The sequence below is a fragment of the Nanorana parkeri genome, unplaced genomic scaffold, assembly GCF_000935625.1.
Source record: "Nanorana parkeri isolate BGI_ZX_2015 unplaced genomic scaffold, ASM93562v1 scaffold9, whole genome shotgun sequence".
NCBI classification, from domain to species: Eukaryota; Metazoa; Chordata; class Amphibia; order Anura; family Dicroglossidae; genus Nanorana; species Nanorana parkeri.
The window spans coordinates 3,155,122-3,172,815 of NW_017306277.1; the positions used below are offsets into that span (position 1 = coordinate 3,155,122).

The 17,694-nt window shown below is 43.7% G+C and overlaps 1 protein-coding gene across 1 annotated transcript in view; it reads right to left on the bottom strand.

Annotated features, from left to right (window-relative positions):
- Positions 1-17,480, bottom strand: part of ADAMTS9 (ADAM metallopeptidase with thrombospondin type 1 motif 9) — a 202,755-nt gene extending 185,275 nt beyond the window's left edge. Inside the window, exons 1-2 of the mRNA XM_018554557.1 lie at positions 17,291-17,480; positions 15,383-15,750 (exon numbers count right to left, since the gene is read on the bottom strand). Of these exons, the coding sequence (XP_018410059.1) occupies positions 15,383-15,750; positions 17,291-17,396 (474 nt within the window). The 5' untranslated portion in view covers positions 17,397-17,480. The remainder of the gene's footprint in view (positions 1-15,382; positions 15,751-17,290) is intronic.
- Positions 17,481-17,694: the final 214 nt, after the last annotated feature.

Genomic DNA, 17,694 nt, shown 5'->3' on the forward strand with positions numbered 1-17,694 from the left:
AACAAGCCTCTAAAACTGAGCATTAAAAATTAATTTGTCGTGCACATTTATAGACAATGGCTTGTTTCATTAATTCCATTTAAATATATTGGTTATAATCATGTGAACTCTGCTGCATGTGCATGTCAACCATATGCTGTGGAGGCAGCCAATGATGTGAGCTCAGTAAGTTCGCTAGGAACCAGTGACATCACTGTGGTATGAAGCAAAATATTGCCTTGGCTTTGCCAATCACCTATTCCACAAATGATTGAAAGAGCAAACACAAAGTGATCTACACATGAGTTATCTAACCCTGCTTTTATTTTAATGCATATCTAAACTCAGGTACTAAGGTTTTGTGGGCTCGTGCCCAGCTCCTGGAAACCAGTGACATCAGTGACCTGGGTGGGATGCCGGACAGAGCCGAAGTCAGTGCATCAGCCGAGGCAGTGGTGTCACAAGGAAGCTGCAGGGGGTGTAGCCCGCACCCAGTTGACACCATTGGAGCGGAGACACCAAAATGACTGACAGTCATTTTGGTGTCAACCCCTCTAAAAAGTCGGGCACTCGTTCATGGACGGAGAGCCCGACAGTGTCAGGAGAGAGGAGGGGACCCGGCGGCATACCTCATCCCGCCGGGTGAATGTCCCATCCTCTCTCTGCCGGCGTCCATTACCAAGATGACCGCCCACAAGCGTCAATTAGATGGGGGCACATGCGCGATGATGTCATTGCGCATGCACATGGTGATGTTACCGTGGGGTGTCACCTGTTCTCCGCTCCGGGTGACAATCGGCCTCAGGACCCCCCTGAGCCAGGGTGCACCTCCGGTGCGGAGGTACTGTGCATCATCCAAGTCTCCCCCCCCACGGTAATGTCACCCCCCAGCAATCCCCTTTACTCCCTGGGGCAGCGAAAAGTGTAGGGACACCCCTGATGACTGCTTTGCAATACTTTTGGCAATTTAAACAGTCCTTATACATGTAATTCAACTGATTTATTTTAACCATTTGGCTTAAGTTGCCCTAATACCCGGACAGGGTGACCTGAAGGCAAAATATATGTTGTGAGACATTCATGGTATTCAAATAAAGAGATGACCTAGGGCTTTTTGTGTCCGAAACAATGACATTTACCTCCTTTGAACTAGCTGTAGTATTGGCTCTTTTACCATGCTAAGAATAAGTGAAGCATGACCCATTCATAGACTTGGCATTGAAATGAAAAAGCATAAGCATTGTAGCAGTGCACATCAAACACTGATCAACAGCTTGTACATGGTGCCCGCTTCTCTGAGATAGGAAAGGGGAGCATCTGAATGTGAATTTGTGCTTGACCTGAACTAAGCAAAATAACGGGTTCACCTCATGGCAGGTACTGCTCACCATTTCACCATGATCCACCACTGGAACTTGTCAAAAAGACAGAACTTGAAGTGCTATTAAAGTCAAAAGGTTTTTAAGCTTTTGCAAATGCTGATAAATGCATTTACAATGAATGCTACTTTTTGATGTTTAAAAGGTTTATCTTTCTGCAGAATCAGCTGGTCCCCCGAGCACTGGCCCTGAAATCCGGTTTTACAGTGGCTCATTTCCCTTGCAGGGTCCAATGGAGCCACCCTTGTGTGTGCTAGTAAGCCAAGTGTGCCTCCTTTGGCAGGTAAAACAAATTCCATAGACTTTATGTATTTAATCTGTGTATTTAGTTGTTGGCCCAGAGTTCAGCTTCAAAAGTATGGGAGAACACATGAAACTGCCTCTGTTTTGCACAGTGAGGTGGTGGATGACTGAGAAAGCTAGCACTTAGTCTTGCATAGGACCTTTTTATGGTGCAGCTGATTTAGGCGGTGGGGTAGTATGAGAATCCTAACAGTGCCACCCATCAACCAAACCAGCTTCTGTACTGGCCCATACGTCACTGCTGATTTACTTAGTGATCTAGGGATCGGAGTAAGGAACATTTTAATAATTAAAAAGATTTCCTTGAGCTCTAGTCAAGTGGCTTTGCCTAGGCTGAGATGATGTTATCAATCTGCTGCAGACAGGAGGAAGGCTTTACTCAGTCTCCTCTCCCCCAATAATCATACTGCAATATTGTTATATAGTTTTTAGCAATAAAAATATTTCCTTGAGCTCCAGACAAGTGACTTTGCCAAGGTTGAGATGATGTCATCAGTCTGCTGCAGGCCAAAGGAAGCATTTCCTCAGTCTCTTCCCCCCCAGAAATCAGACTGTAATATTGTTAAATAAATGTTATTTATAAAAATATTTATTTTAAAGAGAACTATAGGGCAGGTGTTTTTCCCCATAGTTCTCCTTAGGGTCATGGGAGGACATATACTAACCTCCTCAGGTGACCCAAAGCTATTGCCCGTTATATACTGAGAGCACCACAGCTGGGATGGATCCCAACAATACTATTGTGATCCACCCAGCTGCGTGAGTGACACCTGGCTCTGCCTATCTAGAGGCAGAGCCAGCTGTGCCCACCCCCTGCCCCGTTCGTTCCTCCAGTCAGTGCTGCAGGATCGTAGAGGGGAGAGGGGGGAATCCCTGCCCCTTTCCCTTACCTCTTAACCCTTTCCTACATGAGCATTTACCAACTCACTTCAGCCTTTTACAATTAACATTTTGTTACCCATAGTTCTCTTTAGGGTCACAGGAGGACATATACTAGCGTCCTCCCGTGACCCAAAGCTCAGTATATAGCAGGCTATTACCCACAATATACTGATACGCAGCCGCGGCAGATCCCGACAATACAGTAGAGATCCACCCAGCTGCGTGACTGACAGCTGGCGCTGCCTATCTAGAAGCAGAGCCAGCTGTGCCCGCCCCCTCCCCCGTCCGTTCCTCCACTCAGCGCTGGAGGATCGGAGAAGCGAGGAATCCTTGTGGGGAGCGGTGACTAACAGTCACCGTTCTCTGCAGGGAGATGATCGGAAAGTGAACGAGCGGCTGTATGTGTTCGCTCACTTCCCGAACTATAGAGCCGACCTGTGACAGCTTCTTTGTCACAGGTTGGCTCTAACTATGAGGATGAGTGGAAATCACTCACCTCATAGTTCTCCTTTAAGCTGCAGGCAAGTGACTCTACCAAGACTGAGATGATGCCATCAGTCTGCTGCAGCCAAAAGGAAGCATTTCCTCAGTCTCTTCTCCCCCAGAAATCAGACTGCAATATTGTTATATAATTGCTATTTTGTGTCAACTCTGTGCTTACTCTGACATATGCTGCATACTTGTTCTCACCAGCACATTAAGATCTAAACTGAAACCTGCTATGGTCCACTGAACATTGAACTCACTCATTCCACTTAGGGTTGCCCAGTAATAAAGTGCAGCAGCATGGCACTGAATAAATTGTCTGGTCAGTTATTATGGACAACACAGACACTTTTTTTCTCCACTTTATAAGCACAGCCCCGTAGTCTGTAGTGCCTTTTACAAAAAGCAACACAGCATCAAGGTCACATGGACTCAGGCTCTGCATTCCCATTGGCCAGTGATAAATTCTAGTGCTGGCACCGTGCTACAGCTGTGGCCGTGCCGGCAGCTGCTTAACACAGCACAACAGGGAGCTGACCTTTTACATCAGCCTCCTCATAATTGTGTTATGCAACGTTGTGACATTTCAATTTGCATGGTAAGGAGTGATGGATGTGTCAGAGCTGTCAGGGCTGCAGAATGACAAGGAAAAAAATAAGTAAGTATGAGATAACGTATCAATAAAAACAATGCAGAACATCTTGAAGGCCAACTACACACAGCTGATATTTTAGCATTGGGTGGGCACTGGTGGGTTTATTCATCCATCAGCTTCTTGCTCAAGGTTCCGGTTGGGAGATTTGTCTGCAGTGATTTGTATTTCCCACTCTTCATAAAAGGACATAATGACAGTGTCAGACTCCCACATCTGGACCCCCTAGTTACTTCGTTATTCACCATTATGGAATATCCATTGGGAGAACCTGACATAATCATTAGGTCTTGCAGTAGCTATGAAAGTTGGGGAATGCCAGAAGATACTTATGGGAAGATCAAATCACCAGAATCCCTAAAAAAGAGTCTTTCTGTGTTTCAACTTCCCAATAGACACACAAGACCGGTGATGACCATTGAGGTGCAACTCTAGGCAACAACTCTTGCTATTTGATTTTGTATTGTGTAAACAAACTATCTCACAATATTAAAAACATGTCTTTAGGTCCTTCTTCAGGTGCAAACATAAAGGCTTGTTGTCATATTTATGGAAAAGCATGCACATTCCTCCAGAGCTCGCATATCTCAGAGGAAAGAACAGCAATTTGACAAAGTTTCTGGACCCCTTCCAGTCAGCCATATGCATATTTGTGGCAACATGGAGGTGGGCCTTACTCCAAGCTGCAGCCAGCATAGTTATTTTGCTCAATCATGCAACCCCAGCACTGTGACTGCAGTATCGGTAGGATGGACTCTTGATCACAGCCAATCACAGTGATCACTTGAACAGGAAGCTACTTAAATGTCTCTGGTGTTTACAACTAAAGGTCTGGTGATAAAGTGATAATCTACTTCAGTGTAATTCCCCTTAAAGTGGAAGTAAAGTGAGGTGGGTAAAATAGAGCCCCCTGAAGCTGTGAGCCAAATGTGCTAGAATGCACAGCAAATTAGCACTGTTTGGCAGACTCACCTGCCAAAGTGATCCCCTCCCCACTTCTCCCTCGCTGGCACTTCCATCATCTCCCAGTCTTCTTCCGAGTTTTGAGTCTTAAGCCACTTGATTGGTCGGACCCCTGATGACGTAACACGATATGTGCACAGCAGTTACTTCATCTTGGCATGCTGGGTCTGTGCACTGAATGGCAGCAAGAAGCTTTTATGGCAGAAGATACTGTTCTCCATAGAAATCCTGCCAAACGGCAACTTTTTTTTTTAACCTTACGTCCATTTCAAGATCTCTTAAATCTGCCGGCCCAGAAATTCTGATGTTTTTGGTTCTAATAATAAGACACATTGTAGCAAGCTTCAACACTTTCAGTATGATACTAGTTGAACCACTTCTATAGCTTTTTTTAGTATATATTTTTTATTTAGATTTAGTACTGGGTGTTAAGTTAAATCTATGGGATAAAGTACAATAAAGGGTCCCTTGCAAAGAAGAATGCAGATACTCACTTCTTCTGCTGCCCCCACCACTGTATTGGTGGCTTCCTTTTGAAGGAGCCTGTAAACTAATGCCCATACCACACTTATTCACACACAACTACAAATATGAGAGGAAGACAATTAACCTACTAGAATGTTTTTTTGAATGGTGAAAAAAAAACTGGAAGACCTGGATGTAAACCCTTGCAAGCATGGGGAAAACATCAATAAACCCGTAGATGTTGAACAAGGTGGGATTCAAATGTAAGGACCCAGGGCTTCATTGCAAGTATGGTGACCACTTTTTAGTGGGGATGCACCGATACCCCTTTTTTGGTACAAGTACCAATATTTTGTTTTACCGGTTCTCAACGAATACCAATAACGGAAGTCCCATTAGGAAGCTGATTAATTGGGAATCCGGCTTCATGCTCCTTTGTCACCAGGTGACGAGGAAGCATGGAGCCGGCTTCCCAGCCAATCAGGAAGCCGGGTGACGTGTAATGACTCGCCGCCCGGCTTCCTGATACCGGAAGTTCCAGAATCGGGAAAAGTATCGGAAGCATTTGAGTGAGTAAGAGTACTCGCCCACATACTCGGTATCGACACCGATATCAGTGCATTTCTACTTTTTAGCCATCACACTTGCCTCATACTGTAGATAGTCTGCCTTAGCTTTTATGGGATGTTTTTTCCATAGCCTTTCATCAACCTCTGTGCCGCTCACCTCTGTCTCTCTGAGAAGATAAATTGCACTGCCTGGCACCTAGAGATGAAGTGTTTTAGAAATCATAATCATTCCTAAAAACTGCCCAAGCCTTTATCTTCTGTAAACACTGTCCTTTCTGTTTAATGTGGATGTTTGGTTTAAAGGTCAGTTTCCAAGGCTTACACTCAGCACAATAAAAAGCGTGAGTGTCAAATGTATAAATAAATCATCAAAAATGCGAAATCTTGACAGCTTTTTATGACACATTCATGTGCTATTTTCATTGGCCGTATGACAGCCTACTCCATCCTCCACACTTTCCTAAACAAAACCCGAGCCAGAACACCATACACAAGAACTCAGATTGCTGAAACTGCAGGAAGAAAAATGAAATGCCTAGCTTTAATCTACAGTGAAGGCCCTAAAATTGCAAGCAGAAGAAGAAGCATGTGGGAGACACAACACACTACAACTAAAAAAGCAAATTACCCTCCTTTGCCAGCTGGTGATAGAGAACTCATTTTAAACCTGATTTTAAAATATTACCAGAATTATTCCAACTGTATTGTAATTAGGATAAAATAATTGTTAAAAAATACTACCTATCTACCTACCAAAGAAGAGGGTTGAAACTGCCATTCCTCTAATCTTCACCATAACAGGCACTACACTAACCTAAAGAACTTTCACATTTTAAACTTCCAGGAGTGCAGGATACCTGCTTCCCCATCAGCTACTTCTGCTAACCACTATGGCCCTACTGTATCCTGTAGGGATGTAACAGCTGGTGGGAGCAGCAGGGAAGCAGGCATCTGATATATCCGGAAGTGTGTTAGAGTGACACTAAATTCAGAAGTTAAACCTTAAAAATGAATTCACGTACCCTAACTATTAAAAACAAACATGTAGCTTATATAGGGTTGCCACCTGTCCAGGATTCACCTGGACAGTCCGGGTTTTGAATGCTGTGTTCGGGTTTCATGGCAGCTGAAACCCGGACACAAGATGTCAAGCAGACGAGGGCACCCAAAATGTAGATAGGGGCTACTGGCCCCCCACTAAAAATAGTCTCAACTGTGATATTTACATATGAACACGCCACAGCTCATTCTCCCAAAAAAAAATGTTCGCACGTCGCTAGAGTGTTCGGGTTTCCCTTGAAGAAAAGGTGGCAACCCTGAGCTTATATGTGCATCACTCACATTAATGGTATCACGAGCTAGAGTGCGGATCGGTTGCAATATTAAAGTGACACTAAACTCAGGATTTAATCCTAAAATGTAATTAAGTACCTTAACCATTAACAAAAATGTATCTTATTTGTGTATCACTCGGCTGTAGATCCTCAAATCATCTCTGAATTGGTGATGACACTGTCCTTCCTTCTGGAGGGTGGCTTCTTTTGTTCCCCATGGTCCCTCTGTGTATTGTAAAGTAGCAACAGCTCCAAGCTCACTAGGCCTAGGCCTTGATCTAGGCTTAGGTCTACTTTAAGGCCTTGTTCACACCAAGCGCGTTCCGTGAGCAGAGCAGAGCAGTTACAGACCGGAGCAAAACTGCGTCCAATGTATTCCAATGGTATTTTTAGCTCTAGTTCACATCGCACTGTTCCGTTCCAGAGCAGGTAAAAAAACTGCAGCAAGCCCTATTTTACCTGCTCTGGAATGCATGCAAACGCATCAAAAATGCATGTAAACGCCCTGGAACGCACTGAAAGCCCATTTTAACCAAAAGGTTTTTTTTTAACCAAAAGTGGCTCGGAACGCATCAAAATCGCGGCAAAAACACGCGGCACAACCCACTGCACTGCGTGTGCATAAACTCACCAATTCCACACCAACTCCACGAGAAGGTACAAACTCCAGTCAAACAGTGCCCCATGTGAGATCCAAAACCGTGATCCATCATTGCAAGGCAGGCAGGCTAACTTCTCAGCCACATATTATGTTGTACAAAGCTCCATAGTTGCAAATAATCAAAGTAAAGTAAACTGAAACATGATTGGGCTGATGGGTTGCTACATTTTACACATCATTATTGCCTATTATATAACCTAAAATTGGATTTTGTTCCAGTCCAGACTTTTCTTCAAGCAAAACCTAAACACTCTAGCGACGTGCTGAAAATATAATTTTTTTTTTGGGGGGGGGGAATACTCTGGAGAGAGAGAGAGAGCAAGGAGAGAATTAGTTAGGGGCCTTACACTGACCGCCAATGTAACAGAGCTATAAACACTGACCAGCAATGTAACAGAGGTATATACACTGGCCAGCAATGTAACAGAGATATATACACTGGCCAGCAATGTAACAGAGGTATATAAACTGAACGCGAATGTAACAGAGGTATATACACTGACCAGCAATGTAACTGAGGTATATACTGTACACTGACCGCCAATGTAACAGAGCTATATACACTGACCAGCAATGTAACAGAGGTATATACACTGGCCAGCAATGTAACAGAGATATATACACTGGCCAGCAATGTAACAGAGGTATATACTGTACACTGACCAGCAATGTAACAGAGGTATATAAACTGAACGCAAATGTAACAGAGGTATATACACTGACCAGCAATGTAACTGAGGTATATACATTGACCAGCAATGTAAAAGGTATATACACTGACCAGCTATGTAACAGAGGTATATACACTGGCCAGCAATGTAACTGAGGTATATACACTGACCAGCAATGTAACGGAGGTATATACATTGATCAGCAATGTAACAGAGGTATATACACTTACCGCTAATGTAACGAAGGTATATACACTGACCAGCAATGTAACAGAGCTATATACACTGACCAGCAATGTAACAGAGGTATATACACCGACCAGCAATGTAACAGAGGTATAACACGATATCGCTCTATGTAGCTTCTTATATACTAATTTTGGTTGCCCCTGTCTGCCGGACTCAGCATTCAAAACCCGGACTGTCTGGGTGAATCACGGACAGGTGGCAACCCTAGTTCAGACATCCTCTTTAGTAATATCATATGCTGGGGCTGATTTACAAAATCTGGAGCATAAGAAGAGTTGTTGCCCTTAGAAACCAAGTTCCTTTTTTCCTTTTTAAAATCTGAGTAGTATGTCTACTTTCTTTGCCTAGGATTTCATCATTTAGCCCCCACTGTCCTCCTTCAGGCCCCATTCACACTGCCCCATTTATGGAGCGATTTTTGCAGCGATATCGCTCATATTTCCACACGATATCGCTCTATGTAGCTTCTCCAATCCATTTCAATGGAGCTGTTCACATCTCGTCGCTCAATATCGCTCAATATCGCTCGTAGCTCGTCACTGGTAGCTTGTTGCTCCTACATTACCCTTTTTTCGAGCGATTTTGAGCGATATTGCTCCTGATTGCATTCAGCCCAATAGGAAAAAGTTGCGCGATGTCGCGCGACAAGTTGCTCAATATCGCTCGTCGCGCAATATGGCTCAAAGTCACGCGATTTTCATGTCGCTCAGTGTGAATGGGGCCTCAGTGATACAATACGCATCACCAAGACCTCACACAAAGTTCCACAATGTTCAAAGAGTTTTATTCAGTATATTCACCAGTGAAAACAATAATATGTTTGGCACAGCGTTTGGGCGTGCAGCCTTGTGCCAGTACCCCAGGGTTCTATTCCAGTCTACAGACTATCTGCATAGTGTTGGCATGCTGTTCCCACGATCACGTGGGTTATTCTTTACAGAATAAACTAAACTCATATGCAAAAACTGAAAGAAAGGGAAAAAAAAGTTGCAACCAATGGAAACTAGCATCTACCTGGTTACCATTGGAGTCGATATACAATAAAACTGATATGGTTTAATAGGGATTATCCAATAAACATCTGCCATCTTTATTCTATCTATCTATCTATCTATCTATCTATCTATCTATCTATCTATCTATCTATCTATCTATCTATCTATCTATACACAGTATATATATCAAACTAAACCTTTTCCTTTTTTTCTAGCTTCGAATGGAGTGGGGAAGGATTAGAACCCCTGCCTGGCTTTACTGCTCTCCGGGGCTTTGTTAGAGAGATAGATACAAGTACAGGAGGCCCGCACTGAGAAAACTGCCATTGCTGACCATGTCAGTGTCCTGGCTGTTAGGGTGATCCTCTGACCCTAAATACTGAGTCACTGGCCTGGTACAAGTATGCAGACAGTGAAGTCAGAACTCATTATTTCATATTTGTTCTAAGTTAGCAATGCAATAAATATAAAATCCAATGGATCAGCATGAGAGACAGGCAGGCAGCATTTCCTGAAAGACAACTAAGCATTGGCAGCCTCCCCTTAAAGAAGAACTCCGGGCAAAACTGTTCTTAACCCTTGCAGTGGCTCTAGCCCAGCACTGCAAGGGCTAAGTCCTCGTTGTTGTCTAGGTGCCAAAATGAAAAAGTTATATTCACCTGATCCTCTGAGTTGGCTTGCTCTTAGACCATTCCCTGGAGCCTCTCTCCCCCTCCGTTACAGCAGTCTAAGGAGTCATTACGTCCTATACACAGTGTATAAGACGTGAGGACGCGGAGGCACATACCATCGCTTCAGTGGAGGGGGAGACAGGCTGAAGTAGGCGCTGTTTGGGTGAGTATAACTTTTTTATTTTAGCACCTAGACAAAAACAAGCACTAAACCCTTGCCGTGGTTCCTACACAATGGACGGAATTGATCAAAACTGAAATTCTGGAACAGTTGCCCATGGCAACCATTCAGCTTCTCTCTTCAGCTTGTTCAGTTTAGCTTTGAAAATAAAAGAGAGAAGCTGATTGGTTGCCATGGGCAACTGCTCCAGATTCTGCCTGCTCAGTTTTGATAAATTCCCTGCAATGCTCTATACCAGAAGTAGACAACCTCAGCCCTCCAGCTGTGGTGAAACTACAAATCCCACCCTACTTCTGCCTCTGGGAGTCATGCCTGTGGCTGTCAGAGTCTTGCAATGCCTCATGAGACTTGTAGTTCCACAACAGCTGGGGTGCCGAGGTTGCCTACCCCTGCCCTATACGCTGCTAACTTTGTTATAACGGAAATCACTAAGAGACCCAGCTATAAGTTTTAAGGTGGCACTGTCAACGCAACAACTTATTTGTTCAATCCAGATCAAAGACGATCCGACTGCATTACTAGAAGATTATCGATCATCAAACAAATCTGTTGCACATCCTCCGTATTATAACAATTCCATTTTCCTTTTTTTTCTCGCTCCTCATTCATAAATATTCTCAGGGTCCCTTTAAATGAAAACGCCAGTGATCGTCCAGACTCCGCCTACTAAACAACTCGAGAAAAACAAACCCCGGGCACAATCGGTCTGGGGAAGCGCATTCCGCAAAGCCGGATTTCTCTACATTGGACACCTATTGATTCTTTCCCCTTGTACTCCGCTTCTGTAGGAGACTTCTGTCCTGACTTAACCAAAGCGGGATCGTTATTGAAGGAATGGCATACAAAGGGTCTCCGGAGCTACTGGTAAGAATTGCTACGCAGCATAAGCCACCGATTGCCTAATAGGCTTTTCATGACCTTAACAAAAAAAAACATCCACGTCCAGCTAGGATCTGTTCTACTTTACAAGCGGCAGCTGCTGCACAACCTCTTAAGCTGCTCATACACCTCGCGATCATCGGACAAAACTTTTCTTCCGATGGTCGAACCGTCGTACGATTTTTGTACGGCGGCCCCATCCTGCCCCGATTATCGCAAGGTTCAATCAGCGGTAGTTAAAAAAAAAAAACTCCGGACGAATTGCAGTAATCGTCCGCACGTATTTTCGATTGCGCATGACCAGTGTTAATCGTACGGATTTTGACGTTAGAAAGTTTTCTAACCTGCTGGAAAGTCAAAAGTCGATCGATTGTACAGTATTTGCGGTTGTGCACTGCCCATCAACCTTACGAATATTGGACGGAAACGCGATCGCATACGAAAATCGGCCGATAATTGTAAGGTGTATGGGCAGCTTTAGACAGCAAATAACATTTAAAACTTAGGCATGATGAGTGTGTAAAAGCTGCTTTAGTCCCTTTTTATAGGACAAGAGGCATTTGCGCACTGCTGAAACATTGTGGCAAGCCATTGTAAAAAAGAATAGCCATGGTGGAAATGTATTGATGTTTGATAACGAGCCCAATTAATAATCGTTACTATTATTATTGATGGTGTGAAATGATGGGCTCAGTGCAGGGATTCAGGGACAAGTGCTCCAAACCCGAGGCTGTGCCTGGAAATGCAAGTATGAATCGTGTATAGAATTGCGTCACCTAAAGCTGAACTCCAGCTTTAGGTGATGACTGGACTGGACTACAACTGGAGTTTTTAAGACATATATTGGTTGGGTGACATCTAATTCTTCATAGCTCACATCCGCAGGGTGGCTGGGGATGCAGAAATTCACTGTGGTAGCCTGTGCTACAACACAAAATGTAGTCATCACCTAGACAAAACGAGACGGTGATTCCTTCGAAACACAGACAGCAAAAAAAAAAACCTGACATGGACTTTAACCCCTCGCCACTCTATACAAAACCAAACAAAACACCTTTTAGTTTTACATTCACTTTAAGGAGTGCCATTGAAGTATTTGACTTTAATACAACTTTGCTGTGTAGCCTTTTACTCTACGATTGCTGTCATGGAGGATGAAAATAGGGATCACTTTCCGTTTTGGGATTATTAGACTGAAAAGTCAGCTGCGTTTTGAAAATATCACTGCACCACCTTCACTTTAATTCTGAACTCCAGGAAGTATCTTTTTTTTTTAACTTAGATTGGTCCAGCTTGTGTACATCTATTTCTTCATCTCCCACCTCTGGGGGGCGGCTGGGGATGCAGAAATTCACAGTAGTAGCCTGTGCTACATATAGTCAGTGCTGGTCTTTTCCAGGTTCTAATCGCCTTCTGTATACTAAACGCAAAGAGTCACTCGCACAGCATTGCCGCTAGAGAGTGTCTTTTTTTCAGTGAATACAAGATGTTCTCTGATTGGACTAAGCAGAGAGGAGGGATGGAGGACGTCAAAATCTCTGCCTCATGCAATCAGAGAATATCTTGTATTCATGCTCTCTGAATGGCGGAGGTGCCCAGCGAGCACCCAAAAGACACCAGCACTGACTGTATGTAGCACAGGTTACTGCAGTGAGTTTCTGCATCCCTGGCCACCCCCCGGATGTGAGAGATGGAAATTTAGATGTAACCAAGCTGAACCAATGTCAGTTTAAAAAACATAATTCCTGGAGATCAGCTTTAAAGTGAAGGTGATACAGTGATATTTTCAAAACGCAGCTGACTTTTTAGTCTGATAATCCCATAATGGAACCTGATGCCTCTTTTCATCCTCCATGAGAGCAATTGTAGAGTAAAAGGCTACACAGCAAAGTTTTATTAAAGTCACATAATTCAATGGCACTCCTTACAGTGTATCTAAGGCCAGGAGGTTTTTTTGTTTGGTTTCGGATAGATTGGTGGGGGGTTAAAGTCCATGTCAAGTTTTTATTGCTGTCTGTGCTGCCGTTTGGAAGGATTCACTCTCTCGATTTGTCTAGGTGACCACTAAAATTTGTGTTGTCACCATAACAGAAATGGAAGAGAGATCTTCCCAAAGGGACATCTCACCTCACTTCCTGTTGTGTCTGTAGTACAGGAAGTCAAGGGAAATCTTCTCAGTGGGACACAGAGAAAAACCTGACAGGGGTTTCATCCTTCTCTGCTGCTCCTTCCAAAATCCGTTTACACCAGGGCGGTTTGGCCACGTGGATTTGGCAGCGCTGAACGATCCCATACATTGCTATGGGGACCGTTCATGCGATCCAAACCGCCTGCCGCCAGAAATGCTCACTGACCCTTTTATTTCCGCACTGATCAGCGCGGTTCCCATATAGATTTCAGCGCGGTTTTGGACATTTTTTATTGCGTTTCAGCACTAAAGCGCAATTAAAAACGCCCAAAACCGCTCTTTTAAACTGCCCTGGGGTGAACGGGGGCTGCCATTGCTGACCTCTCCTTGTGAAAATACTAGTTGACTGACTGCCATGCTGATCCAAGGGCTTCACTAAATTCTTAATCACTGACCTGGAACAAGCATGCGCCAAGTGGAGTCAATACTCCTGTTCTGCATATTTGTTCCAGGTCAGAGGCTAAGTTACTGCACTGGAACACGTATGTATTTATGTATGTATGTATGTATGTATGTATGTATGTATGTATGTATGTAGTGTAGAACTCCATAGCTGTAAATTTGTCCCAGATCAGTGACTCAGGAATGAATGAACTCAGTGGATCCAGCATGACAGTCAAGCAACCAGCAACTCCACATGGAGAAGTCAGCAGTGGCAGCCTATTTATCTCAGTGCAGGTTTCCATTTTGCCTCTGCTGACCCCTTCCTTCTGAAAATGACTGTTGCATGGCTGTCATGCTGGATTCACTGTCTCAACGATTCATGAGTCACTGACTCAGTACAAATATAGAGATATGGAGTTCTACGTTGCATACATACTTGTTCCTGGTCAGTAATTCAGTAAGGCTTGTTCACACGGTGCCCATTGAGGTGCATTTTTCTGCACACCGCTGCACATGTATGATGTGAACAGGGCACATAGAAAACAATTATAGATGTAACATACATGTGCGCTGGTGTGCAGAAAAAGCCAACTTAATGGACATGGTGACGCCAAGCCAGAGGATAAGCATAATAGCCAGGCAACCAGCATTTTCAGCAAGACAGCCTCTATATTTCTCCTAGCACAGGGTTTCTTGCTTGGCAAGCATGCTACGTTCAATGTGCAATCCTGGAACATTTACAAAGTAAATGTTTATTGCAAAGTGTTAGATGTTCCCTATGAGTCTGAAGAACCCTGCATGCAAGCTGTTATTCAGGGGACATCCTGACTCCACCAGCATGTCACTGGAAGTCAGGAAGCTCCTAGCTTACTATTTGATGTATCAGAATCTCGGTCTCCCTCCTCCAGCGTCCAGCTTTCTGGCTTCCCTTCCTGTCCCAGTGTCAGCATGACGTCACTGCTCTCTATTGAGGACACCAGTGTCTCTGGGCAGCAGTGTGTGAATGTGCACGGCCCCGGTGACACCAGCAAGGGACCTGTCCCTACTGAACACCATGGGTACACACAGCCAGGGTTGTAAGGGATGCTTCTTAATCATATACTCAAAACTTTTAGCTGGGATCAGCAGCTCAGCCTCCTATCAAAACCCCTAAAAGTTACATTACAAGTTGTAGGTACTTTGAGTCCCACAACAGCTAAGCAGTCCTAGCAAGCTGATGAAGGATCACAATACCTAGGGCACCCAATGATCATTTACTATAACATTAAGCTGTATGTAGCAAAGATCAACAGCACAACATCATATCACAACCACTATAAGGTACATTACAAGTTGTAGGCATCTCTCATTAGCATCTGGCTCTCTAGCTGCTGTAGAACTACAAGTCCCGCAACAGCTGGAGAGCCCTAGCGAGCCAATGAGGGATCACCCTACCAATGCACCCAGTGATCATTTACTATAATGACAGCCATGGAAATCCTCAGCACTCACCATTCCCGAGCAGAGGCTAATGACTGCAATGTGTTCTGTCTTGCTGTTGACATGTCCAGTGTAGAAGCAATGCCCAAAGTCAGTGTCCTGATTGTAGTAATCGGTCCCGTTGCCCTGGGGTCGCCCGTACAGGCTGACGGTTAACACGGGTGCAATAAATCCAGAGTTGGCACTCAGGTTGAGGAAGAACTTCTGCCCAAAGGCTGACAGTCTGTAATGAGTGGTGGCATTCGTCCAGGGGTCGTCCTGGGGGACGAGGCTCCGTTTTTTCCTTTTGAAGTGCATGGAGTCGGGGAGGACTTCGCCCAATTCATTCACTCGCGTTGGGGTTACTACTTCGTATTCACCCAGCCTCTCCAAGAGCTTAGCTGCAACAGTAACGCACATACAGACGGGCAAAGTTATTGTAACGCACAGCTCACAGCGAGGAATACACTGCCTGCTCTCCATGAACTACCTCCCTGTACATTCCCACCAGATTTTACTGCTTAGTGTACATATGTATGTATGTGTCTTTTTCCAGTTCTGCCTTTCCAGGTCTGTCCCTTTAACTTATAGATTGTAAGCTCCTTTGTGCATGACATCACTACCGTAGTATTCCAGATATATGTTATGTACTTGTCATAGCCTTTGGTTCTGTCCCTTTAACTTTAAGATTGTAAGCTCCTTTGGGCATTTTACCCCTAGTAATCCACATATTTATTATGTACCTGCAATAGTCTCTTGTTCTTTCTCTTTAACTTTTAGATTGTAAGCTCCTTTGGGCACTGTAGCCCTAGTATTCCACATGTTTGTTATGTTCTTTCAATAGCCTCTTGTTCTGTCCCTTAACTTTTAGATTGTAAGCTCTTTTGAACATTGCAGTCCTAGTACTGCACATGTTTGTTATAATATTGCAAAAGCCTCTTGCTCTGTCCCTTTAACTTTCAGATTGTGAGCTCCTTTGGGCTAACAGCCCATTCATTTCATCCCTAGCATTCCACATATATGATATGTTCCTGCAATAACCTCTTGTTCTGTCCCTTTAACTTTTAGAATGTGAGCTCCTTTGGGAAAACTGCCCATTCATTTCATCCCTAGCATTCTACATATATGATATGTTCCTGCAATAACCTCTTGTTCTGTCCCTTTAACTTTTAGATCGCAAGCTCTTTTGGGCATTGCAGCCCTAGCATTCCACATGCTTGTTACGTTCTTGCAAAAGCCTCTTGTTCTGTCCCTTTTAGATTGCAAGCTCCTTTTGGTAAACGGCCCATTCATTTCATCCCTAGTACTCCACTTATATGTCCTTGTAACAGCCCATGTATATTTGGATTTGTACAGTGCTGTGGAATATGTTGGATATGTTGGTGCTATATAAATCAATGCATCCTATGTTTATATAATACTAAGCATATGCAACCAAGTCCTATTTATGTATGTTGTATATGTGGACAGTATATATTCTGCTTAGAGTAAACTTTGCTTAAAAGTTACAAAAAGTTCACCCATTCATTGCAGTATCTAAACCTAAAAAAGTTGACTCTTCCAAACTGCTCTACGTCACAATATCAGGAAGATCAGCTGATACCTACTAGTGTGCAGTTTTTATTTTGTAAATAAAGAAAAAAGTTGACCCTTGCACACTGATTTATGTTAAAATATCGGGGGGGGGGGGGGGGGGTCATCTGCTACTCAAAAATGTAACAGTTTATATTTTATAAATAAAGAAAAAAATTGACTCTTCTAAACTGATTTATGTTAAAATATTAGGGAGGGGGGTCATTTGACATTTCAAAATGTAACAGTCTTTTTTTAAAAAATAAAGCAAAAAGTTGACCCTAGCTCTGTCATTGATAAAAACCCTTCTGCCCCCCTTGCCCCCTGTCCCCAAGAGGGTCTACAAAAGCACATAATACAAACCGTTACCTTGCTTTGGGTGCAGTTTGGGTCCTGGTGCCGGTGTTACATTCAAGAGGTCTTGCAGTATTGTCAGTAATCCCATCAGCCATAAGGCAAAATGCATGTTTGTCATGAGCAGCAGTCTGTGCTGGGCTCCCTTCTTCTTTGCACTGCACACACAAAAATAATTTTCCCCAAAAAATAAAAAAAAATAGTAATAATATCCTCTTTGCAGTTGGCTTTAGACTTGATAATCCTCAGGACTGGCCCTTGAGTGTGCGTTGGCACTCAGCACAGGGAGACAAGTCCTTAGCAATCGCCCATGGAGTTCTAGGCAATCCAGCATAGTGCACAGGGGGAAGAGAGGGGGGACTCCACGAACAGGCTTCTTCTATTAGTTCTTTCTACAGTACTTTTGCCTGAGTGACTGA